The sequence below is a fragment of the Conger conger genome, chromosome 5 (assembly GCF_963514075.1).
Source record: "Conger conger chromosome 5, fConCon1.1, whole genome shotgun sequence".
NCBI classification, from domain to species: domain Eukaryota; kingdom Metazoa; phylum Chordata; class Actinopteri; order Anguilliformes; family Congridae; genus Conger; species Conger conger.
This window is the reverse complement of record NC_083764.1, coordinates 68,187,755-68,214,400: the sequence shown is the minus strand read 5'-3', so window position 1 is coordinate 68,214,400 and position 26,646 is coordinate 68,187,755. Positions and strand designations below refer to the sequence as shown.

At 50.0% G+C, this 26,646-nt stretch overlaps 1 protein-coding gene across 1 annotated transcript in view; it reads left to right on the top strand.

The window, feature by feature from the left end:
- The window catches only part of LOC133129019 (unconventional myosin-IXb-like), a gene marked incomplete at its 5' end in the record, with an annotated part of 59,057 nt that overhangs the window by 21,597 nt on the left and 10,814 nt on the right, over positions 1-26,646 (top strand). The window contains 20 exons of the mRNA XM_061242823.1: positions 2,531-2,641; positions 2,786-2,908; positions 5,652-5,813; positions 5,948-6,105; positions 6,668-7,060; positions 8,294-8,384; positions 9,573-9,812; positions 11,840-11,907; positions 14,831-14,928; positions 16,695-16,864; positions 17,953-18,057; positions 18,425-18,595; positions 21,115-21,156; positions 21,656-21,764; positions 21,845-21,918; positions 22,090-22,282; positions 22,767-22,895; positions 23,086-23,191; positions 24,106-24,237; positions 25,087-25,210. Of these exons, the coding sequence (XP_061098807.1) occupies positions 2,531-2,641; positions 2,786-2,908; positions 5,652-5,813; positions 5,948-6,105; positions 6,668-7,060; positions 8,294-8,384; positions 9,573-9,812; positions 11,840-11,907; positions 14,831-14,928; positions 16,695-16,864; positions 17,953-18,057; positions 18,425-18,595; positions 21,115-21,156; positions 21,656-21,764; positions 21,845-21,918; positions 22,090-22,282; positions 22,767-22,895; positions 23,086-23,191; positions 24,106-24,237; positions 25,087-25,210 (2,799 nt within the window). The remainder of the gene's footprint in view (positions 1-2,530; positions 2,642-2,785; positions 2,909-5,651; positions 5,814-5,947; positions 6,106-6,667; positions 7,061-8,293; positions 8,385-9,572; positions 9,813-11,839; positions 11,908-14,830; positions 14,929-16,694; positions 16,865-17,952; positions 18,058-18,424; positions 18,596-21,114; positions 21,157-21,655; positions 21,765-21,844; positions 21,919-22,089; positions 22,283-22,766; positions 22,896-23,085; positions 23,192-24,105; positions 24,238-25,086; positions 25,211-26,646) is intronic.

Below are 26,646 nucleotides of genomic sequence, written 5' to 3'. Positions count from 1 at the left end.
CTGTGTGTGTGTGTGTGTGTAATGATGCTGTGTGTGTGTATGTGTGTGTGTAATGATGTTGTGTGTGTGTGTGTGTGTGTCATAATGCTGTGTGTGTATGTGTGTGTGTAATGATGGTGTGGGTGTGTGTTTGTGTGTGTGTAATGATGCTTTGTGTGTGTGTGTGTGTGTAATGATGGTGTGTGTGTATGTGTGTGTGTGTAATGATGCTTTGTGTGTGTTTGTATGTGTTTGTGTGAGTGTGTGTGTAATGATGCTGTGTGTGTGTGTGTGTGTGTGTGTAATGATGCTGTGTGTGTATGTGTGTGTGTGTGAGTGTGTGTGTGTCATAATGCTGTGTGTGTATGTGTGTGTGTAATGATGGTGTGGGTGTGTGTGTGTGTGTGTGTGTAATGATGCTGTGTGTGTGTATGTGTGTGTGTAATGATGCTGTGTGTGTGTATGTGTGTGTGTAATGATGCTGTTTGTGTGTGTATGTGTGTGTGTGTGAGTGTGTGTGTGTGTCATAATGCTGTGTGTGTATGTGTGTGTGTAATGATGGTGTGGGTGTGTGTGTGTAATGATGCTGTGTGTGTGTATGTGTGTGTGTAATTATGCTGTGTGTGTGTGTGTGTCATAATGCTGTGTGTGTGTATGTGTGTGTGTAATGATGCTGTGTGTGTGTGTGTGTGTCAGTGTGTCATAATGCTGTGTGTGTGTATGTGTGTGTGTAATGATGCTGTGTGTGTGTATGTGTGTGTGTAATGATGCTGTGTTTGTGTGTGTGTGTGTGTGTAATGATGCTGTGTGTGTGTGTGTGTGTGTGTGAGTGTGTGTGTGTCATAATGCTGTGTGTGTGTATGTGTGTGTGTAATGATGGTGTGGGTGTGTGTGTGTGTGTGTAATGATGCTGTGTGTGTGTATGTGTGTGTGTAATGATGGTGTGGGTGTGTGTGTGTGTGTGTGTGTAATGATGCTGTGTGTGTGTATGTGTGTGTGTGTAATGATGGTGTGGGTGTGTGTGTGTATGTGTGTGTGTAATGATGTGTGTGTGTGTGTGTGTGTGTACAGAAGGAGTTGTGCTTTGATGAAGACCTGTGTGTGTGTGTGTGTGTGTGTGTGTGTGTGTGTACAGAATGAGTTGTGCTTTGATGAAGACCTGTGTATGTGTGTGTGTACAGAAGGAGTTGTGCTTTGATGAAGACCTGTGTGTGTGTGTGTGTGTACAGAAGGAGTTGTGCTTTGATGAAGACCTGTGTGTGTGTGTGTGTGTGTGTACAGAAGGAGTTGTGCTTTGATGAAGACCTGTGTGTGTGTGTGTGTGTGTGTACAGAAGGAGTTGTGCTTTGATGAAGACCTGTGTGTGTGTGTGTGTGTGTACAGAAGGAGTTGTGCTTTGATGAAGACCTGTGTGTGTGTGTGTGTGTGTGTGTATGTGTACAGAAGGAGTTGTGCTTTGATGAAGACCTGTGTGTGTGTGTGTGTGTGTGTACAGAAGGAGTTGTGCTTTGATGAAGACCTGTGTGTGTGTGTGTGTGTGTGTGTGTGTGTGTGTGTGTGTGTGTAATGATGCTGTGTGTGTGTGTGTGTGTGTGTGTGTGTGTGTACAGAAGGAGGTGTGCTTTGATGAAGACCTATGTGTGTGTGTACAGAAGGAGTTGTGCTTTGATGAAGACCTGTGTGTGTGTGTGTGTGTGTGTGTACAGAAGGAGGTGTGCTTTGATGAAGACCTGTGTGTGTGTGTGTGTGTGTGTACAGAAGGAGTTGTGCTTTGATGAAGACCTGTGTGTGTGTGTGTGTGTGTGTACAGAAGGAGTTGTGCTTTGATGAAGACCTGTGTGTGTGTGCGTGTGTGTGTACAGAAGGAGTTGTGCTTTGATGAAGACCTGTGTGTGTATGTGTGTGTGTGTGTGTGTACAGAAGGAGTTGTGCTTTGATGAAGACCTGTGTGTGTGTGTGTGTGTACAGAAGGAGGTGTGCTTTGATGAAGACCTGTGTGTGTGTGTGTGTGTGTGTGTGTGTGTGTGTGTGTGTGTGTGTGTACAGAAGGAGTTGTGCTTTGATGAAGACCTGTGTGTGTGTGTGTGTGTACAGAAGGAGTTGTGCTTTGATGAAGACCTGTGTGTGTGTGTGTGTGTACAGAAGGAGGTGTGCTTTGATGAAGACCTGTGTGTGTGTGTGTGTGTGTAATGATGCTGTGTGTGTGTGTGTGTGTGTGTGTGTGTGTACAGAAGGAGTTGTGCTTTGATGAAGACCTGTGTGTGTGTGTGTGTGTGTGTGTGTGTGTGTGTGTGTGTGTGTGTGTACAGAAGGAGTTGTGCTTTGATGAAGACCTGTGTGTGTGTGTGTGTGTGTGTGTGTGTGTGTGTGTGTGTGTACAGAAGGAGTTGTGCTTTGATGAAGACCTGTGTGTGTGTGTGTGTGTGTGTGTGTACAGAAGGAGTTGTGCTTTGATGAAGACCTGTGTGTGTGTGTGTGTGTGTGTGTGTGTACAGAAGGAGGTGTGCTTTGATGAAGACCTGTGTGTGTGTGTGTGTGTGTGTGTGTACAGAAGGAGTTGTGCTTTGATGAAGACCTGGTTCGGGCCCAGCTGCAGGCCTCTGGGCTGCTCGAGACAGTGCACATGATGAGGGCTGGATACAGCAACAAGGTCACCTTCCAGGTGGGTGGAGCTAACTGCTACAGTGGCAGGGCTAGCTTCTGTAGTGGGTGGGGTTAGCTGCTCTAGTGCGTGGTACAGTGTATGCAACCTGCTGTCTCTTCTGAGTGTGTGCAACCTGCAGTATCTGTGTGTCTGTGTCCATAGGAGTTTGCAGAGACATTCCAACTGCTGTTACTGAAAGATCACACTGAGCCCCAGAGGAATATCCTGGCCCTGTTGCAGGAGGCTGGCCTGGACCCCTCATCCTACCAGATTGGCAAAACCAAGGTGCCACAGCATAACACTAACCCAAACCCTAACCCCAATGGCCTTGTTGTGCACAGTAAGGCGGCCATGTTGTTCACGTTGTGGCGGCCATGTTGTTCACGTTGTGGCGGCCATGTTGTTCACGTTGTGGCGGCCATGTTGTTCACGTTGTGGCGGCCATGTTGTTCACAGTAAGGCGGCCATGTTGTTCACGTTGTGGCGGCCATGTTGTTCACGTTGTGGTGGCCATGTTGTTCACAGTAAGGCGGCCATGTTGTTCACATTGTGGCGGCCATGTTGTTCACGTTGTGGCGGCCATGTTGTTCACGTTGTGGCGGCCATGTTGTTCACAGTAAGGCGGCCATGTTGTTCACGTTGTGGCGGCCATGTTGTTCACGTTGTGGCGGCCATGTTGTTCACGTTGTGGCGGCCATGTTGTTCACGTTGTGGCGGCCATATTGTTCACAGTAAGGCGGCCATGTTGTTCACGTTGTGGCGGCCATGTTGTTCACGTTGTGGCGGCCATGTTGTTCACGTTGTGGCGGCCATGTTGTTCACGTTGTGGCGGCCATGTTGTTCACAGTAAGGCGGCCATGTTGTTCACGTTGTGGCGGCCATGTTGTTCACGTTGTGGCGGCCATGTTGTTCACGTTGTGGCGGCCATGTTGTTCACGTTGTGGCGGCCATGTTGTTCACGTTGTGGCGGCCATGTTGTTCACGTTGTGGCGGCCATGTTGTTCACAGTAAGGCGGCCATGTTGTTCACGTTGTGGCGGCCATGTTGTTCACGTTGTGGCGGCCATGTTGTTCACGTTGTGGCGGCCATGTTGTTCACAGTAAGGCGGCCATGTTGTTCACGTTGTGGCGGCCATGTTGTTCACGTTGTGGCGGCCATGTTGTTCACGTTGTGGCGGCCATGTTGTTCACGTTGTGGCGGCCATATTGTTCACAGTAAGGCGGCCATGTTGTTCACGTTGTGGCGGCCATGTTGTTCACAGTAAGGCGGCCATGTTTTTCCCGTTGTGGCGGCCATGTTGTTCACGTTGTGGCGGCCATGTTGTTCACGTTGTGGCGGCCATGTTGTTCACGTTGTGGCGGCCATGTTGTTCACAGTAAGGCGGCCATGTTGTTCACATTGTGGCGGCCATGTTGTTCACGTTGTGGCGGCCATGTTGTTCACATTGTGGCGGCCATGTTGTTCACAGTAAGGCGGCCATGTTGTTCACAGTAAGGCGGCCATGTTGTTCACGTTGTGGCGGCCATGTTGTTCACATTGTGGCGGCCATGTTGTTCACGTTGTGGCGGCCATGTTGTTCACGTTGTGGCGGCCATGTTGTTCACATTGTGGCGGCCATGTTGTTCACAGTAAGGCGGCCATGTTGTTCACGTTGTGGCAGCCATGTTGTTCACATTGTGGCGGCCATGTTGTTCACGTTGTGGCGGCCATGTTGTTCACGTTGTGGCGGCCATGTTGTTCACATTGTGGCGGCCATGTTGTTCACAGTAAGGCGGCCATGTTGTTCACAGTAAGGCGGCCATGTTGTTCACAGTAAGGCGGCCATGTTGTTCACAGTAAGGCGGCGTTCACAGTAAGGCGGCCATGTTGTTCACGTTGTGGCGGCCATGTTGTTCACAGTAAGGCGGCCATGTTGTTCACATTGTGGCGGCCATGTTGTTCACAGTAAGGCGGCCATGTTGTTCACATTGTGGCGGCCATGTTGTTCACATTGTGGCGGCCATGTTGTTCACAGTAAGGCGGCCATGTTGTTCACGTTGTGGCGGCCATGTTGTTCACATTGTGGCGGCCATGTTGTTCACAGTAAGGCGGCCATGTTGTTCACATTGTGGCGGCCATGTTGTTCACATTGTGGCGGCCATGTTGTTCACGTTGTGGCGGCCATGTTGTTCACAGTAAGGCGGCCATGTTGTTCACGTTGTGGCGGCCATGTTGTTCACAGTAAGGCGGCCATGTTGTTCACATTGTGGCGGCCATGTTGTTCACAGTAAGGCGGCCATGTTGTTCACGTTGTGGCGGCCATGTTGTTCACAGTAAGGCGGCCATGTTGTTCACGTTGTGGCGGCCATGTTGTTCACAGTAAGGCGGCCATGTTGTTCACGTTGTGGCGGCCATGTTGTTCACAGTAAGGCGGCCATGTTGTTCACGTTGTGGCGGCCATGTTGTTCACAGTAAGGCGGCCATGTTGTTCACGTTGTGGCGGCCATGTTGTTCACGTTGTGGCGGCCATGTTGTTCACGTTGTGGCAGCCATGTTGTTCACGTTGTGGCGGCCATGTTGTTCACATTGTGGCGGCCATGTTGTTCACATTGTGGCGGCCATGTTGTTCACAGTAAGGCGGCCATGTTGTTCACATTGTGGCGGCCATGTTGTTCACAGTAAGGCGGCCATGTTGTTCACATTGTGGCGGCCATGTTGTTCACAGTAAGGCGGCCATGTTGTTCACAGTAAGGCGGCCATGTTGTTCACAGTAAGGCGGCCATGTTGTTCACGTTGTGGCGGCCATGTTGTTCACGTTGTGGCGGCCATGTTGTTCACATTGTGGCGGCCATGTTGTTCACAGTAAGGCGGCCATGTTGTTCACAGTAAGGCGGCCATGTTGTTCACAGTAAGGCGGCCATGTTGTTCACAGTAAGGCGGCCATGTTGTTCACATTGTGGCGGCCATGTTGTTCACATTGTGGCGGCCATGTTGTTCACATTGTGGCGGCCATGTTGTTCACATTGTGGTGGTCATGTTTTGTGCTCAGGTGTTGCTGAAGGCCACACAGTGGCAACAGCTGCAGCGGGAGCAGCAGAAGCGGCGGACTGTGGTGGTGGTGAGATCGATCGTCCTGCTGCAGCGCTGGTACCGCTCCAGCCGGGAGCGCGGCCTGTTCCTGCGCAAGAGGACAGCCGCCATTGTGATCCAGGTACCCCAGCACATTAGGTGCATGTTAGTGTTCACTCTGGGGCAGATTTTGAGTGTTTGTGACACTGTGGGGCAGATAGTGAGTGTTGGTGTCTCTCTGGGGCAGATAGTGAGGGCTGATTGTTGTTGCCATAGCGATGGTGGCGGTGTGTCAGGGAGGAGAGCCGTCACCAGGCGGCGGTGATGATCCAGGCGCTGTGGCGTGGCTCCCAGCAGAGAGAGGAGTACCTGAGGCAGCGCTCCTCCATCATCAGGCTGCAGGCCATGCTGAGAGGCAGCATTGCACGACACAGGTACACCCACACTCACACACACACACTCACACACAAACTCACACTGATACACACACACTCACACACTCACACTCACACACACACACACACACACTCACACTGATACACACACACATTGATACACACACACACACACACACACACTGACACTCACGCACAAACTCACACTGATACACACACACACTCACACACTCACACACACACACAGACACACACACACACACACACACTCACACTGATACACACACTCACACACACACATTGATACACACACTCACACAAACACACACACACACTGACATACACACAAACTCACACTGATACACGCACACATTGATACACACACACACACACACACTGACACACACACAAACTCACACTGATACACACACACACACACACATTGATATACACACACATACACACAAACGCTGATACAAACACACCCTAACCGGATTTAGTATGGGTAGTATGCTAGTGTGCGGTTTGGAACACTATGATGATGGATAACAGGGCCGGGGTCAGTGCAGTTCAGGTTGCTGACCACAGCTCTGTGTTCCAGGTTCAAGTTACTGAAGGATGAGCGGGAGGGCGGGGCTCATGATAAGGGGGCAGGGCCTGGGGTGGTGGGTGTGGTCAAACCCCCAAAAGCCACCGCCTCTTCGAGGACTCCGGAGCCGAAGGAGCTGCGTCGGCAAATCAGCATGGGGTACGACGCCCCACCCCCTCCACAGGTCAGAGGTCAGGGGGCTGCCAGCCCAGCGGAGGAGGGGGGGAGGGGAGAGGAAGAGGGAGCACCCTGCCCCGCCTCCCCAGCGACCCTGCAGCGCTACCTGAAGCACACCGCCCTGAAGAAGAAGGCCGCCCAGTGGAGGGAGAGGCGGAGCGAGGGAGGGCTGCTGGACAACCGCCCGGAGATCCTCAAACTGAACGACAAGCGCACCCAAGCCTTAAAGTATACCTGCCTCACCTGCCTCACCTGTCTCACCTGCCTCACCTCTATCACCTGTCTCACCTGTCTCACCTGCCTCACCTGTCTCACCTGTCTCAGCTCTATCACCTCTATCACCTGTCTCACCTGGCTCACCCGTCTCACCTCTATCACCTCTATCACCTGCCTCACCTCTATCACCTCTATCACCTGGCTCACCCGTCTCACCTCTATCACCTCTATCACCTGTCTCAGCTCTATCACCTGTCTCACCTGGCTCACCCGTCTCACCTCTATCACCTCTATCACCTCTATCACCTGCCTCACCTCTATCACCTCTATCACCTGTCTCACCTGGCTCACCCGTATCACCTCTATCACCTGCCTCACCTCTATCACCTGTCTCACCTGGCTCACCTGGCTCACCCGTCTCACCTCTATCACCTCTATCACCTGTCTCACCTGGCTCACCCGTCTCACCTCTATCACCTCTATCACCTCTATCACCTGCCTCACCTCTATCACCTGTCTCACCTGTCTCACCTGCCTCACCTCTATCACCTGGCTCACCCGTCTCACCCGTCTCACCTGTTTCACCTCTATCACCTGTCTCACCTGCCTCACCTCTATCACCCGTCTCACCCGTCTCACCTGTCTCACCCGTCTCACCTCTATCACCTGTCTCACCTGCCTCACCTCTATCACCTCTGTCACCTGTCTCATCTCTGTCACCTGTCTCACCTGTCACAGTTCACCTGTCTAACCCTCTCACTTATTTCACTTCACCTGTGTCACTTTGCCTGTCTCACCTGTCTCAATGCATCCTACCTCATCTGTATCACCATGAATGACATGGTATCTAATTGCATGTTAGTATTTAAAGGTATGATAGGTAACTTTTGACTTCTAATGGTCTAGAGAGGAATTGTGAATGTGCTGACACTAAAAATGGAAATCTTGTAAGCTCATTGGGAGGGGGGTGCATTGTTTTGTTATTTTAATATCTTGGTACGTACCAGTGTTCATGATCACATCTGTCTTAACAGGTGTTCCAGGACCTGTAGAATTTTATAGACAATTTTCTACAGTTTAAAACATTTTTAATCATGAAAAAACTGGTTTAAGCAGGTGGTTTTAATGTTGTGGCTGATCAGTGTATAATATAACATAACTTATTTTTCTTTTTTCTGTTCTTGCCTGTTATATTTATTTATCTAAACTAATACAAAAAAAATAATAAATTAATTTCCCTCTCAGGTCCAGAGGTCTCTCCCTGTCTCTGGACAACATTTCCACAGTGAGCTCTTCTGAATCTGACAGCCCAGTCACTGAGAAATCTACAGAAGAGGTACCATGCACCCCTACCCCAAACAACCTAAACTACCCTGGACTGCCCCAAACTACCACACTCTGCCCCAGCCCCCTCATCTACCCCAAACCTCAAATCTCTGTCATCTACCAAACTCATATAAAACTACAGAGGAGATACCATTCACTACAACTCCAAGAACTACAGAGGAGATACCATTCACTACAACTCCCAGAACTACATAGGAGATACCAATCACTACAACTCCCAGAACTACAGAGGAGATACCAATCACTACAACTCCCAGCCTCCCTCATCATAAATGGTTGGCATTTATATAGCGCCTTTATCTAAAGCGCTGATCATCATCAACCCCAAAACGCACATTCTTGTATACAATACACTGCCAGGGCTGTACATAACATCTATGCCAGTAGCACTGACGCTAGCAATTTTATAAACTTTGTAGCACAATAAAACAAAATTGTGGCAAAATGTGCAAGCAAACATGTACTGTATATCAAACCATATAACTCTTCTCTGAAGACACTTTACCCACAGTGTACACTGTCAGTGCATCTAGTGATGTCTGGGTCATCAGTATCCAAGCTTAATGTGCAGAAACTAGGCTACTTTTTTAGCCCTTTGCAAACTCAACTGGCCACTCTTGGCAAGGGCACCTCCTAAAAACACTTTTGACCTGAACTGCATTTTAACAACCATTGTTATGATCATAATCTTAAGATTCATTTATTTCAGTTACAAAATTAATGGAACAATGTCAACTACACTGGGTAAACAGTTTTCTTCACTCCTGCTTAGCTGACTGACATTTCGCTACTGCTTGAAAGTTGCTATCTGAGTATAGAGTAAGTCTGCTATCAGAGTAAGTCTGCTATCTGTCATGAGTATTCAGGTTAGGGTTAGGACCTGCGGTATGGACCATGATGAGAATGATTGTGATGACTTGAACTACATCTTGTAATGCGGGCAGCTGTCCATCTCAGAAGAGAAATCACATTCAACTTTGAGTCCTGCTGAATGAAGTACAATAATTGCAGTAGGAATCCGTCTGGGCGGAGTCATTGCTGATATGGGCGTGGTCAGGTAGACATGGGTGGAGTCAGAATAGATGTGGCTAGGGTCCGGATTAATGTGGGCGGGAAATTGGGTTCCGGGTAGTTGGGGCGGGGCCCTGACGGTGTGGCCCGTCTCCATGGTGACCAGGTGCGGGTGCGGCTGCGGCGGCCGAGGCGTAAGCGGCGTTTGGCGCATGCGCGCAGCGGCCTGATGTTTAAAAGCGTGGCGCTGGAGGACACAGAGTGCTGGACCTTCCCCCTGCCGCCCATCAGTCCTGCCCCCGCCAAGCCCCACGCGTCCCCCTCCCCCCCCGCCCACAGCCAGCTGGATGAGCTGCCACGCCCCAAACCCCATGTGGAGGTACTGCCACCCAAACCCCATGTGGAGGTACTGCCACCCGCTCCGCATGGGCGCCAGCCACAGCGAAACCCGCCATGGTCGCGGTTTCTGACCTTTTCTGCCTCTGTGTTTTAGTCACCCCCCCACCTGCCTCTGTGTTTTAGTCACCCCCCCCATCTGCATCTGTGTTTTAGTCACCCCCCATCTGCCTCTGTGTTTTAGTCACCCCCCCCATCTGCCTCTGTGTTTTAGTCACCCCCCCACCTGCCTCTGTGTTTTAGTCACCCCCCCCATCTGCCTCTGTGTTTTAGTCACCCCCCATCTGCCTCTGTGTTTTAGTCACCCCCCCACCTGCATCTGTGTTTTAGTCACCCCCCCACCTGCCTCTGTGTTTTAGTCACCCCCCCATCTGCCTCTGTGTTTTAGTCACCCCCCCACCTGCATCTGTGTTTTAGTCACCCCCCCCCATCTGCCTGTGTTTTAGTCACCCCCCATCTGCCTCTGTGTTTTAGTCACCCCCCCACCTGCATCTGTGTTTTAGTCACCCCCCCACCTGCCTCTGTGTTTTAGTCACCCCCCATCTGCCTCTGTGTTTTAGTCACCCCCCCACCTGCATCTGTGTTTTAGTCACCCCCCCCCATCTGCCTGTGTTTTAGTCACCCCCCATCTGCCTCTGTGTTTTAGTCACCCCCCCATCTGCCTCTGTGTTTTAGTCACCCCCCCACCTGCATCTGTGTTTTAGTCACCCCCCCATCTGCCTCTGTGTTTTAGTCACCCCCCCATCTGCCTCTGTGTTTTAGTCACCCCCCCCACCTGCATCTGTGTTTTAGTCACCCCCCCATCTGCCTCTGTGTTTTAGTCACCCCCCCATCTGCCTCTGTGTTTTAGTCACCCCCCCATCTGCCTCTGTGTTTTAGTCACCCCCCCCATCTGCCTCTGTGTTTTAGTCACCCCCCCATCTGCCTCTGTGTTTTAGTCACCCCCCCATCTGCCTCTGTGTTTTAGTCACCCCCCATCTGCCTCTGTGTTTTAGTCACCCCCCATCTGCCTCTGTGTTTTAGTCACCCCCCCACCTGCATCTGTGTTTTAGTCACCCCCCCACCTGCATCTGTGTTTTAGTCACCCCCCCCCCCCCCCACACCTGCCGGTGCCCACACCTTCTCCTCAGGCCCAACAGATCAGCATCTTTTTGGCCCACACCTTCTCCTCAGGCCCAACAGATCAGCATCTTTTTGGCCCACACCTTCTCCTCAGGCCCAACAGATCAGCATCTTTTTGGCCCACACCAGTCCTCTTTCCCCAAACGCCTCTGCTGCACCCCTCAGCAGTACCGCAGCTCGCCTCGTGAGCTGGCTGTTTCCCCTTCATGTGACATGAGACAGTGAGGTAAAATGGCCGCTCACGTAGAAGCTCCAGGCACACTTGCAAAAAAGGTCACAGTTGAGTCGGGTGGTGCATGATGGCTCAGATGGTCACAGTTGAGTCGGGTGGTGCATGATGGCTCAGATGGTCACAGTTGAGTCGGGTGGTGCATGATGGCTCAGATGGTCACAGTTGAGTCGGGTGGTGCATGATGGCTCAGATGGTCACAGTTGAGTCGGGTGGTGCATGATGGCTCAGATGGTCACAGTTGAGTCGGGTGGTGCGTGGCTGCAGAACATAGTGCATGATGGCTCAGATGGATACCTGACCAATCAGGGGGAGCTGTGAGAGCCTCTGGCTGTGCCCGGGGGGGGGGGGGGGTGGTGGGGGCTGAGTGGGTGTGCTTGGGGTGACAGGGGTATTTGGGCAGAGGTGGGGGTTCTTGCGCTGGTTGCAGGTGTTTTGGTGGTGCATGTGATACGTGATGCCTGTCACTTTTACTGAGCTGCTCCTGCTGCATCTCTCTCTCTCTCATGGTTATGATATATACAGGTTATGTGCATATATCTCTCTTTGAGTGGTGACGGGATGAACAGTCATTTGTTTGTTCCAAGGCTCTGACTGTACAGGTGATAGAAATGTGTTGAGACAGGTGAGTCAGGTGATAGAGATGCAGTGAGACAGGTGAGACAGGTGATAGATGTTTCCTGTAGTTCCAGTCTCAAACGGAATCTGGCCCCAGGAGGACCTCCAGTGGGAGCTCGCCAGTCACCCCAGAGAGGTACCCCTAACCCCTAAACCAGGGGTCGGCAACCCTGGTCCTGGAGAGCCGCAGGATGTGCTGCCTTTCGTTGTTACTTGGCATTAATTGATCAATGAAAGCCATTGATTGCACAGTTAACTCACCTCACCTGGTTTCTTGGGTCTGAATCGGTTGCTTATTTTAAGGTGGAGACGAAAGCCAGCACACCCTGCGGCTCTCCAGGACCAGGGTTGCCGACCCCTGCCCTAAACCCTAACCTCTTACACCTAACTACACTGTGTGTGTGCGTGAGAGTGTGTGTGAGAGTGGGGTAGCTCTCCCTGACCACCAGCCATGCTGCAGAGATATTTACACTGTGTGTGTGTGTGTGTGTGTGTGTGTGTGTGTGTGTGTGTGTGTGTGTGTGTGTGTGAGTGTGTGAGTGTGTATGAGTGAGTATGACAGTGTGTCTGTGAGTGCGTCAGAGTTTGTGTGTGTGTGTTTGTTTGTGTGTGTGAGTGCGTCAGAGTGTTTGTAAGTGCGTGAGTGTGTATGTGAGTGCGTGAAAGTGTGTGTATGTGAGTCTGAGAGTGTGTGTATGAGTGGGTATGAGAGTGTGTGTGTGTGTGTATATGAGTGTGTGAGAGTGTAAGTTTGTGTGTGTATGAGTGAGTGTGAGAAAGTGTGAGGATGTGTGTGAGAGTTTGACAGTGTGGGTGTATGTATGTGAGAGAGTGTGTGTGTGTTTGTGAGTCTGTGTGTGAGTATTAGGGATGTGACAAATCATCAGTTTTTGTAACCGGTTACCATCCCATTTTTAAAACGGTTAACCGGTTAACCGATATTGCTAATGACCGCTAGGGGTCGTATGTTTTACTGGATTACTGAGAAATGTAATTGCATTTCCAAACGTTATTTTTGGCCATCTCAATAATTAAATGTCAACCTTGTAAGTCAGATAATATTAAGTCAGCCTAATTACCAAATACAATATGTACATTTACATTGACATTGTGTAGTTTAACCTCACAGTTGCAGAAATCTGTAGTTAAATCCCTGTGGTTTACGTCCATGTTGGTCAATCGTGTGTCATTTTTAAAAATGCATCGGTTAAATTATATAATATATAATTCTTCCTGTTTTCATCCCTCTTCTCTCTGTCTTCTGCCTGATAGACTTGATTGGCATGAGATCTGTAAGTATGCTGCTGTTAACAACTACGGGGTTGTGCACTCAAAATTCCGTGGTCACGCAATATTTGCCTGATATAATGTCACACCCAGTCTATTTTACCATAGGCGGCTGGTCTAATGATTTTACTTTAATTCCATTGCAAGTCTCTGTACAATTTGATATATTCTTATATGACGGTAAACTTGCATTTTATATGCCAATGTATTTTATATGGCGTGGAACAATCATAGTGGTGTGATTAACGTGTCCATTTTTCGCTGAAAGCAGGGAATTTTCGCTTTCAATATCCGATGATAAATAGCCTAATGATAATGTATTGCTTTATTTATTTTTATGTAAATACCGCATAGTGGAATGCGAAGTTCGGTTTGCCGATAGTTTAAATTTGCGTGTCAACGAATAAACACGGATGAACAAACGCCATATAATAAGCCATAAGTGAACTAACGGCTACAGATGCAAATAAATTATTTGACAACTGTAGTATTGTAGGCGGCACGCATGGTGTAGTGGGTAGCACTGCCGCCTCACAGCAAGGAGGTCCTGGGTTCGAATCCCCGTCGGCCAAGGCCTCTCTGTGCGGAGTTTGCACTCCGGTTTCCTCCCACAGTCCAAAGACATGCACGTTAAACTGATTGGAGAGTCTAAATTGCCCGTAGGTATGAGTGTGTGAGTGAATGGTGTGTGTGCCCTGTGATAGACTGGCGACCTGTCCAGGGTGTATTCCTGCCTTTCGCCCAATGTATGCTGGGATAGGCTCCAGCCCCCCTGTGACCCTGTTCAGGATAAGCAGGTTCAGATAATGGATGGATGGATGGATGTAGTATTGTAGCATTCAATTCCATGCGGTGTTTGCATTCTTAACCCTCTGAAATGGCCGCAGATTGCTTGCTTGTACGACTGTAACTGTAGCTTGTGGATTTAATGTAAACTGCGTATTGTAATATTTTGTGCAATGATGTATTGCTTCGTTCATTTTTATGTAGATACAGCATAGTGGAAAGCTACGTTCAGTTTGCTGTAGTTTGAATTCACGTGTCAACGAATAAACACGAATCTTCTGTGAACCTTAGGAAACGACATAACGTTACAATTGGCCATAAGTCAACTAACAGTTACAGAAATTCTTTGATAACTCTAATACTAAGCCCCCTGAAATGGCCACATTGCTTGTTCAAGCTACTGAAGCTAGTCGATTGCTAGTTTAGAACCGCAATAATACGCTTGGTCATGAACGTGCATTTGTTTTTAACTGAGCTTACAATTTCACCTTTAGAAAAAAATATTGGTTATCGGTTATCAGTTTTTTCTAACCGATTACAAATCAGTTTCGGTTAACCGGTTAACCGTTTAACCGTTCACACCCCTAGCGAGTATGTGTCACAGTGTGTGTGTATGTGTTTGTGAGTATGTGTGAGAGTGTATATGCATGTGAGTGTGAGTGTGAGTGTGAGTGTGAGTGTGAGTGTGAGTGTGAGTGTGAGTGTGTGTGTGCGTGTGCGTGTGTGTGAGAGAGTATATGCATGTGTGTGTGTATATGAGTGTGTGTGTGTGTGTGTGTGGTGTGTGAGAGTAGGTGAATGTGTGTGTGTGTGTGTGGTGTGTGAGAGTATGTGAATGTGTGTGTGTGTGTGTGGGTGTGGTGTGTGTGTGTGTGTGTGTGTGTGTGTGTATGTGTGTGTGTGTGTGTGTGTGTGGTGTGTGAGAGTATGTGAATGTGTGTGTGTGTGTGTGTGTGTGTGTGGTAATGGGGTCTCTGTGCTCATAGGCGTGGTTTCTTCAGTCGGCTTCTGAGGAAAAGAACCAGAGAGCTGCAGGACTCGCCTGAGGATCCTCCTGTGACTGCAACACAGGCCAGAGGGCTGGGTAACGTGTGGGGGTGTGGGTAACTACATGTGGGGGTGTGGGTAACTACGTGTGGGGGTGTGGGTAACTACGTGTGGGGGTGTGGGTAACTACGTGTGGGGGTGTGGGTAACTACGTGTGGGGGTGGGAGTGCGGCTGAGCAACAGTGTAGGTATCAGGGTGTAGGTCCTGTGGCTGTAGGTGACAGGGTGTACGTATGAGGGTGTAGGTGACAGGGTGTAGGTATGAGGGTGTAGGTGACAGGGTGTAGGTATGATGGTGTTGGTGACAGGGTCTAGGTGACAGGGTGTAGGTATGAGGGTGTCGGTGACAGGGTGTCGGTATGATGGTGTAGGTGACAGGGTGTCGGTATGATGGTGTAGGTGACAGGGTGTAGGTATGATGGTGTAGGTGACAGGGTGTCGGTATGATGGTGTAGGTGACAGGGTGTAGGTATGATGGTGTAGGTGACAGGGTGTAGGTATGATGGTGTAGGTGACAGGGTGTAGGTATGATGGTCTAGGTGATAGGGTGTAGGTATGAGGGTGTAGGTGACAGGGTGTAGGTATGAGGGTGTAGGTGACAGGGTGTAGGTATGATGGTCTAGGTGATAGGGTGTAGGTATGAGGGTGTAGGTGACAGGGTGTAGGTATGAGGGTGTAGGTGACAGGGTGTAGGTATGAGGGTGTAGGTGACAGGGTGTAGGTATGAGGGTGTAGGTGACAGGGTGTAGGTATGATGGTGTAGGTGACAGGGTGTAGGTATGATGGTCTAGGTGATAGGGTGTAGGTGACAGGGTGTAGGTATGATGGTGTTGGTGACAGGGTGTAGGTGACAGGGTGTAGGTATGAGGGTGTAGGTGATAGGGTGTAGGTATGAGGGTGTAGGTGACAGGGTGTAGGTGACCGGGTGTAGGTATGAGGGTGTAGGTGACAGGGTGTAGGTATGATGGTCTAGGTGATAGGGTGTAGGTATGAGGGTGTAGGTATGAGGGTGTAGGTGACAGGGTGTAGGTATGAGGGTGTAGGTGACAGGGTGTAGGTATGAGGGTGTAGGTGACAGGGTGTAGGTATGATGGTCTAGGTGACAGGGTGTAGGTATGAGGGTGTAGGTGACAGGGTGTAGGTATGATGGTCTAGGTGACAGGGTGTAGGTATGAGGGTGTAGGTGATAGGGTGTAGGTGACAGGGTGTAGGTATGAGGGTGTAGGTGACAGGGTGTAGGTATGATGGTCTAGGTGATAGGGTGTAGGTATGAGGGTGTAGGTGACAGGGTGTAGGTGACAGGGTGTAGGTATGATGGTCTAGGTGATAGGGTGTAGGTATGATGGTCTAGGTGATAGGGTGTAGGTATGAGGGTGTAGGTGACAGGGTGGAGGTGACAGGGTGTAGGTATGATGGTCTAGGTGATAGGGTGTAGGTATGAGGGTGTAGGTGACAGGGTGTAGGTATGAGGGTGTAGGTGACAGGGTGTAGGTATGAGGGTGTAGGTGACAGGGTGTAGGTATGATGGTCTAGGTGATAGGGTGTAGGTGACGGGGTGTAGGTGATAGGGTGTAGGTATGAGGGTGTAGGTGACAGGGTGTAGGTGACAGGGTGTAGGTATGAGGGTGTAGGTGACAGGGTGTAGGTATGATGGTCTAGGTGATAGGGTGTAGGTGATAGGGTGTAGGTGATAGGGTGTAGGTATGAGGGTGTAGGTGACAGGGTGTAGGTGACAGGGTGTAGGTATGAGGGTGTAGGTGACAGGGTGTAGGTATGATGGTTTAGGTGTTGATTCCTCCTCAGGCTGGGCCCCGGCCGCTCCCCTGCGGCCCCAGAGTGGACACAGCCGGAGGAACCCCAGCATGCGTATCAGCCGGGCCACGCGCGTGGCGGAGGAGTGGAGCGTTGCTCTGGAGCGCAAGATCACCAGCCCCAGAGAGCTCTGTCACCTCGACCAGTTCCTGGGGTCCCAGGTACCCCCCCACACCTGCCTCTGTGTACCGCCCAGAACATCCCGCATAGTCACCCCCCCACACCTGCCTCTGTGTACCGCCCAGAACATCCCGCATAGTCACCCCCCCACACCTGCCTCTGTGTACCGCCCAGAACATCCCGCATCCCCACACCTGCCTCTGTGTACCGCCCAGAACATCCCCACACCTGCCTCTGTGTACCGCCCAGAACATCCCCACACCTGCCTCTGTGTACCGCCCAGAACATCCCCACACCTGCCTCTGTGTACCGCCCAGAACATCCCCACACCTGCCTCTGTGTACCGCCCAGAACATCCCCACACCTGCCTCTGTGTACCGCCCAGAACATCCCCACACCTGCCTCTGTGTACCGCCCAGAACATCCCGCATAGTCACCCCCCCACACCTGCCTCTGTGTACCGCCCAGAACATCCCGCATAGTCACCCTCCCACACCTGCCTCTGTGTACCGCCCAGAACATCCCCACACCTGCCTCTGTGTACCGCCCAGAACATCCCCACACCTGCCTCTGTGTACCGCCCAGAACATCCCCACACCTGCCTCTGTGTACCGCCCAGAACATCCCCACACCTGCCTCTGTGTACCGCCCAGAACATCCCCACACCTGCCTCTGTGTACCGTCCAGAACATCCCGCATCAAGCTCATATTTTAAAGATGAAATTGACCTTCTCTGCTTGACACATCCTGCGTTGTATTATAAATTATTAAATTATTATTATTATTATTATTATTATTATTATTATTATTATTAAATCTAAAGTTCAGTAAGAGGTCCAGCCCCAAGGACACTCCAGGTCTGCGCATTTCTGCTTTATAACTGTTTTTAAAACTACCCCTTCCCCTCTCTCTCTCTCTCTCTCTCTCCCTCTCCCTCTCCCTCTCCCTCTCCCTCTCCCTCTCTCTCTCTCTCTCTCTCTCTCTCTCTCCCTCTCTCTTAGAGCAGGGTTAATGTCTCTCTCCCTTTCTCAGAGCAGGGTTAATGTCTGTCTCTCTCTCTCTCTCTCTCTCTCTCTCAGAGCCGGGTTAATCTCTCTCTCTCTCTCTCTCTCCCCCCCCCTTCCTGTAGGTGAATGAGCTGCGTAATCGGAAGTTGCTCTCTCCCACAGAGAGTATTTTCCTCAAAGCTACGGCCGCGTTTAGGGAGACTATCAAAGGGATGTACTCTCTCTCGGTGAGTCCTCTCCTCTCTGTGTGAGTCCATGTTATGCATCTTGGCTGGATGCACAACCATCTTCATTTTACATTTTAATTGCCACAGATTGGCAATTTCCGGTACCAGTTCTGTCGAAAAGGCCGGCAATCTTACTGATCTGGGTAGACTAGCTCTGTGGCCCTCTGCGTGTGTGATCTCCATTGGGGGTTGGCTACAGGCAGCTTCGAGCCCGCTAAGCTCAAAGATTAGCGGAGGTTTATTTAGGCTTGTTACCGGAGTTACTCGTTGGTCTGCAGTGTGCGTTTCGTTCTCACCCTACCCTGTCATGGCCTGACCCTAGAGTGGGTCGTAACAATAGCCAATCAGATCCCCTGTGCTGCCACAGAAGCCCCAGATTGGCTACAAAGGGCTGCTGAGGAACTACGAGGACAAGGTGAGCAGTCTGGCTGAGCCCGGGAGGGAGAGCGAGGTCAGGCTGGTGGTGAACCTGTTCCAGTCCGTGCTGGACGGCTTTGTCCGCAAGGAGATGCGGAGAGAGGATTCTCTTCCCCCCAAGGTAAACGCTGTCCCCAGGCTGGGCCCCACCCTTCTGCAGCCCTAGACCCTGCCCACTAACACAAGCCACACCCACTAACGTAGGCTCCGCCTGCTAACATAGACCACCACCCACTAACGTAGGCTCCGGCTGCTACCATAGACCACACCCACTAACATAGGCTCCGCCTGCTAACATAGACCACACCCACTAACATAGGCTCCGCCTGCTAACATAGACCACACCCACTAACATAGGCTCCGCCTGCTAACATAGACCACCACCCACTAACGTAGGCTCCGCCTGCTAACATAGACCACACCCACTAACATAGGCGCTGCCTGCTAACATAGACCACACCCACTAACATAGGCTCCGCCTGCTAACATAGACCACACCCACTAACATAGGCTCCGCCTGCATAACAAAGACCACACCCACTAACATAGGCTCTGCCTGCTAACATAGACCACACCCACTAACATAGGCTCTGTCTGCTATCATAGGCCACACCCACTAACATAGGCTCCACCTGCTAACATAGGCCACACCCACTAACATAGGCTCTGCCTGCTAACATAGGCCACACCCACTAACATAGGCTCTGCCTGCTAACATAGGCCACACCCACTAACATAGGCTCTGCCTGCTAACATAGGACACTGGCTAAGAGCAGTTGGAGGGTTGCTGGTTTGATCCCACCCTGGGTGTGTCAAAGTGTTCCTGACCAAGACACCTAACCCCCAAATGCTCCTGATGAGCTGGTCGGTGCCTTGGATGGCAGCCAATCGCCATCGGTGTGTGAGTGTGTGTATGAATGGGTGAATGAGAAGCATCAATTGTACAGCGGAATTGGATAAAGGTGCTATATACAGTGCATCCGGAAAGTATTCATAGCGCTTCACTTTTCCCACATTTTGTTATGTTACAAAATGGAATATATTCATTTTTTTCCTCTAAATTCTACACGCAACACCCCATAATGACAACATGAAAGACGTTTTTTTGAAACTTTTGCAAATGTATTAAAAATAAAAAACTAAGAAATCACATGTACATAAGTATTCACAGCCTTTGCCATGAAGCTCAGGTGCATCCTGTTTCCACTGATCAACCTTGAGATGTTTCTACAGCTTAATTGGAGTCCACCTGCGGTAAATTCAGTTGATTGGACATGATTTGGAAAGGCACACACCTGTCTATATAAGGTCCCACAGTTGACAGTGCATGCATGTGCAAGCATGAAGTCAAAGGAATTGCCTGTAGACCTCTGAGACAGGATTGTCTCGAGGCACAAATCTGGGGAAGGGTACAGAAAATTTTTTGCTGCTTTGAAGGTCCAAATGAGGACAGTGGCCTCCATCATCCATAAATGGAAGAAGTTCGGAAGCACCAGGACTCTTCCTAGAGCTGGCCGCCCGTCTAAACTGAGCAATCGGGGGAGAAGGGCCTTAGTCAGGGAGGTGACCAAGAACCCGATGGTCACTCTGTCAGAGCTCCAGCGTTCCTCTGTGGAGAGAGGAGAACCTTCCAGAAGGACAACCATCTCTGCAGCAATCCACCAATCAGGCCTGTATGGTAGAGTGGCCAGACGGAAGCCACTCCTTAGTAAAAGGCACATGGCAGCCCGCCTGGAGTTTGCCAAAAGGCACCTGAAGGATTCTCAGACCATGAGAAACAAAATTCTCTGGTCTGATGAGACAAAGATTGAACTCTTTGGTGCGAATGCCAGGCGTCATGTTTGGAGGAAACCAGGCACCGCTCATCACCTGGCCAATGCCATCCCTACAGTGAAGTTTTTCAGCGGCAGGAACTGGGAGACTAGTCAGGATTGAGGGAAAGATGAATGCAGCAATGTACAGAGACATCCTGGATGAAAACCTGCTCCAGAGCACTCTTGACCTCAGACTGGGGCGATGGTTCATCTTTCAGCAGGACAACGACCCTAAGCACACAGCCAAGATATCAAAGGAGTGGCTTCAGGACAACTCTGTGAATGTCCTTGAGTGGCCCAGCCAGAGCCCAGACTTGAATCCGATTGAACATCTCTGGAGAGATCTGAAAATGGCTGTGCACCAACGCTCCCCATCCAACCTGATGGAGCTTGAGAGGTGCTGCAAAGAGGAATGGGCGAAACTGCCCAAAGATAGGTGTGCCAAGCTTGTGGCATCATATTCAAAAAGACTTGAGGCTGTAATTGCTGCCAAAGGTGCATCAATGAAGTATTGAGCAAAGGCTGTGAATACTTATGTACATGTGATTTCTTAGTTTTTTTTTATTTTTAATAAATTTGCAAAATCTTCAAAAAAACTTCTTTCATGTTGTCATTATGGGGTGTTGTGTGTAGAATTTTGAGGAAAAAAATGAATTTATTCCATTTTGGAATAAGGCTGTAACATAACAAAATGTGGGAAAAGTGAAGCGCTGTGAATACTTTCCGGATGCACTGTAAATGCCAACCGTTTACGAACATACGCATATGTTTTTGAAGAAGCTAAGCATCCATGTCTCACAGTCTTCCTCTTAAAATGTTTTCTCAGCCCTCAAAAAAAGGGAAGAAGAGTTCATCCAAAGACACATTTGTAAGTACTGCACCTCCACCTCAATCACTCTTATTTATGAATGCACCATGTGTTGTGTAGCACCATCTACACCATCACAGCCCATGTTATATCTACACCATCACAGCCTCATGTTATATCTACGGCATCACAGCCCCATGTTATATCTACAGCATCAGAGCCCCATGTTATATCTACACCATCAGAGCCCCATGTTATATCTACACCATCACAGCCCCATGTTATAGCTACACCATCACAGCCCCATGTTATATCTACACCATCAGAGCCCCATGTTATATCTACACCATCACAGCCCCATGTTATATCTACACCATCACAGCCCCATGTTATATCTACACCATCACAGCCCCATGTTATATCTACACCATCAGAGCCCCATGTTATATCTACACCATCACAGCCCCATGTTATATCTACACCATCACAGCCCCATGTTATATAGTCTGTGATGAGAGGAGTCTGTGATGAGAGGAGTTAACTCTTGACTCTTCCACAGAAGAACATCTGGCATCACACCTTCAGGACCTATCAGGTGACCATCATGCAAACATGTGACCAGTGTGGCTCCTACATCTGGGCCATGGAGAAGGCCTTCATGTGTCTTGGTATGTGCATTACCCACAAGCCCCTGCTCTCTCACTGCCATATTCACCTGGTCTTACTCCTGCTCTTTTCTTGTTTTCAGCCTGTAAAATGGTTTGTCACAAGAAGTGTTTGGAAAAGATCTGCATAGACTGTTCCACCCTCAGTGCAAAGAAAGTAAGTTCAAAAAGAATTTATTAAAAAATATCTTATATTTATACAAGCATTGATTTAATTTGATTTTCCTGGAGGTCAGTTTTCATCTGGCTTAATCAATTACTGTGTGTGTGTGTGTGTCTTCATGTGTGTGCATATTTGTATGTGTGTAAATTATGTCATGTGTTTCAGTATGATGGTGAAACAGATTCTCTCCAGTTTGGAGTTGGGGTGTCGCTCCTGATCTGCAGTTCGAACCCGGTGCCCGTCGTCATGGAGAAGATGCTGGGGCACGTGGAGATGAACGGGCTGTTCACCGAGGGAATCTACCGGAAATCCGGATCTGCAAGCCGAGCCAGGGAGCTGCGGCAACTACTGGACACTGGTGACTGAACACACTACTGAACACACCTACACTACTGAACAGACCCACCTTACTGAACACATACTACTGAACACACCTACATTACCGAACAGACCCACCTTACTGAACACATACTACTGAACACACCTACACTACTGAACATACCCACCTTACTGAACATACGCACATCACTGAACACACTACTGAACATACCTACCTTACTGAACACATGCACATTGCTGAACACACCTACACTACTGAACATACCTACCTTACTGAACACACGCACATTACTGAACACACCTACACTACTGAACATACCTACCTTACTGAACACATGCACATTGCTGAACACACCTACACTACTGAACATACCTACCTTACTGAACACACGCACATTACTGAACAGACACTACTGAACACGCCCACCTTACTGAACTCACATATGTTACCGTGTGTGTGTATGTGTGTGTATGTGTGTGTGTGTGTGTGTGTGTGTTTGCAGATCTTCATAGTATTTCCCTGGATGACTACCCCATCCACACCATCACCGGTCTGGTTAAGAAGTGGCTGAGGGAGCTGCCTGAGCCCCTGATGACCTTTGGCCTCTATGACGACTTCCTGCGGGCTGTAGGTACGTCCCCTGGTCTGGGTGTGTCACATGACTGGTCTGGGTGTGTCACATGACTGGTCTGGGTGTGTCACATGACTGCAGTATTAGCTACCTGTGCTGAAGTACATACGGCTTTAAGCTTGGAGTCATCACGTGTCAGTCATCCTCATCTTCATCCTCAGCTTCATCCTCATCTTCATCCCTCTCTCAGAGTTGCCGGAGAGGAGTGAGAAGCTGCGGCGGGTTTATAGAGTGCTGGAGGAGCTTCCTCCCGCCAATTTCAACACCCTGGAGCGCCTCTTCTTCCACCTGGTCATGTACGCCCCCTAACCCCGCCCCTAACCCTGCCCCCTAACCCCGCCCCCTAACCCCGCCCCCTAACCCTGCCCCCTATCCCCGCCCCCTAACCCTGCCCCCTAACCCCAGCCCTAACCCAGCCCCCTAACCCTGCCCCCTATCCCCGCCCCCTAACCCTGCCCCCTAACCCCAGCCCTAACCCAGCCCCCTATCCCCGCCCCCTAACCCTGCCCCCTATCCCCGTCCCCTATCCCCACCCCCTAACCCTGCCCCCCAACACCGCCCCCTAACCCCAGCCCTAACGCCGCCCCCTAACCCTGCCCCCTAACCCCGCCCCCTAACCCTGCCCCCTAACCCCAGCCCTAACCCAGCCCCCTAACCCTGCCCCCTAACCCCAGCCCTAACCCAGCCCCCTATCCCCGCCCCCTATCCCCGCCCCCTAACCCTGCCCCCTAACTCCAGCCCTAACCCAGCCCCCTATCCCCGCCCCCTAACCCTGCCCCCTATCCCCGCCCCCTATCCCCGCCCCCTAACCCTGCCCCCCAACACTGCCCCCTAACCCCGCCCCCTAACCCCAGCCCTAACGCCGCCCCCTAACCCCAGCCCTAACCCTGCCCCCTAACCCCGCCCCCCAACGCCGCCCCCTAACCCTGCCCCCTAACCCCAGCCCTAACCTTGCCCCCTAACCCTGCCCCCAACCCTGCCCTAACCCTGCCCCCCAACCCCGCCCCCAACCCTGCCCCCTAACTCCGCCCCCCAACGCCGCCCCCTAACACTGCCCCCTAACCCCAGCCCTAACCTTGCCCCCTAACCCTGCCCCCTAACCCCAGCCCTAATGCCGCCCCCTAACCCCAGTCATAACCCGTGCTGAGAAGGTATCTTGTTGGCCAGATCATGTGACAGGATGTGAGATGCTGATTGGTCTGTGTTCCAGAGTGGCCAAGGAGGAGAAACACAACCGCATGTCTGTGAACTCGCTGGCCATCGTGTTCGCGCCCTGCCTGCTGCGCTCGCCCAACACGGCCGACCCCTTCATGAGCATGAATGACATCGGCAAAACCACCACGTGAGTCCCACCCACAGTCATCTCCCTCACTCACACTTAATAAACACTGTAATAACTGTGTAATAACAATAATACTCTTATAACACAGTAATAAGTGTGTAATAACTAGTAATACTGTAATACGTGTGTAATAACCAATTATGCTAATAACAATAATGTGTAATAACCCATAACGGTGTTTAATAACCAATAACACTGTAATAAGTGTGTAATAACCAGTGTTTAATAACTAATAGCACTGAATAACCAATAATACTAATAACCCTATCATAAGTGTGTAATAACCAATAACACTCTAGTAACACTATAATAAGCGTGTAATAACCAATAACACTATAATAAGTGTAGTAATCAATAACACTGTAATAACAGTGGAGTAATCAATAACTCTGTAGTAATCAATAACACTGTAATAACAGTGTAATAACCAATAACACTAATCTGTATGCCGATACAAATAACACACTCTCACTCTCACATACACTTCTGTATGCCTATATCACACACACACTCTCGTCTGTGTACCAATACAAACAACATGGTTGGCTATGTTAATATATGATTTATATAAAAAAAATTATAAATCACAAAAGAAAAAGGAATGGCAGTAGTCACAAAAAGTGACACCTGTGGCTTCTGTGAAAAACATCCAGCCTTACCAACAGCACTCTAATACCATTGTAATAACATTGTAATGACATTGTAATATGTGTAAAGACAATTAACACTGTAACAACATGTAACAAGTGTATAATAACGTGTGACACTGTGCACTGTTCCATACCTTGCACCTGCATTACATTGCATCATCCGCACAAACGCTCATTAACAAGGTTACCTGTGCTGCAGGTGTGTGGAGATGCTCATTACCGAGCAGTTAAAGCGTTATAATGAGAAGATGGAGGAGATCGAGCAGCTGGAGCTGGCTGAAGCCCTGGCCATCAATGAACTGAGACTGAAGAGACAACACACTGTGGGTCCACTGTCACACACACACACAGTCACACACACTATCTCACACAATCTCTCACACACACACACTATCTCACACACACACACACACACACTCACATACACACACACACTCACACTATCTCACACTCACATTACATTACATTACATTACATTATTGGCATTTGGCAGACGCTCTTATCCAGAGCGACGTACAACAAAGTGCATACCCATAACCAGGGATAAGTTCGCTGAAAGACCCTAGAGGGAAGTACAATTTCAACTGCTACCTGTACAACAAAGATAAGGACCAGGGCCAATTTTTATTTTTTTATTTTTTTGAACAAAGAAACAAACAACAGAGCAAAAGTGACCAAAGTTCACTATCCAAACACTGCTTACCTAGCTAACTAAAAATACCGATACACAAAGCAAGTCACAGAGACAACAATTAAGCTTCACAGGGAGGTAGGGAGGGATGGGGAGAGGTGCTGCTTGAAGAGGTGTGTCTTCAGCTTGCGCTTGAAGGTGGGGAGAGATTCTTCAGTTCTGACCTCAACGGGGGGTTCGTTCCACCACCGTGGAGCCAGAACAGACAGTAGTCGTGAGCAGGAGGTGGAGGTTCGGAGAGGGGGAGGTGCCAAGCGGCCTGTGGAGGCTGAACGAAGAGGTCTGGCAGGGGTGTAGGGTCTGATGATTGTTTGTAGATAAGCTGGGGAAGACCCCTTAACTGCTTGGAAGGCTGGCACCAATGTTTTGAATTTGATGCGAGCCATGACAGGCAGCCAGTGGAGGGAAGTAAGCAGGGGGGTGACGTGTGAGTATTTGGGAAGGTTGAAGATCAGACGAGCTGCTGCATTCTGGATAAATTGGAGGGGTCTGATGGCGGACGCTGGGAGGCCAGCCAAGAGGGAATTGCAGTAGTCCAGGGGGGATAGAACCATCACTTGGACCAGGAGCTGGGTCGAGTAGGGGGTGAGAAAGGGGCGGATTCTCTGTATGTTGTAGAGGAAGAACCTGCCTCAATGTTATCGGAAAGGGACAGTCTGCTGTCCATCACCACGCCGAGGTTTCTTGCACTGGGTGATGGCGTGAGTGTGGTATCCCCGAGGGAAATGGAGAGATCCAGATGAGGAGAGGTATTAGCAGGGATGAGTATCATTTCAGTCTTTCCTGGGTTGAGCCTTGGTGGTTGTCCATCCAGCTCTGGATGTCCCTCAGGCAAGCAGAGATACGGGCTGAAACCTGCGTATCAGACGGCGGGAACGAGACGAAGAGTTGGGTATCGTCTGTGTAGCAGTGGTATGATAGCCCATGTGCAGTGATCACAGGGCCAAGGGAGCGAGTGTAAAGGGAAAAAAGAAGCGGGCCTAGGACTGAGCCCTGGGGAACTCCTGTGGCGAGGGGCCGAGGTGTCGATACCGAACCAGCCCAGGCAACCTGGAAGGAGCGACCAGA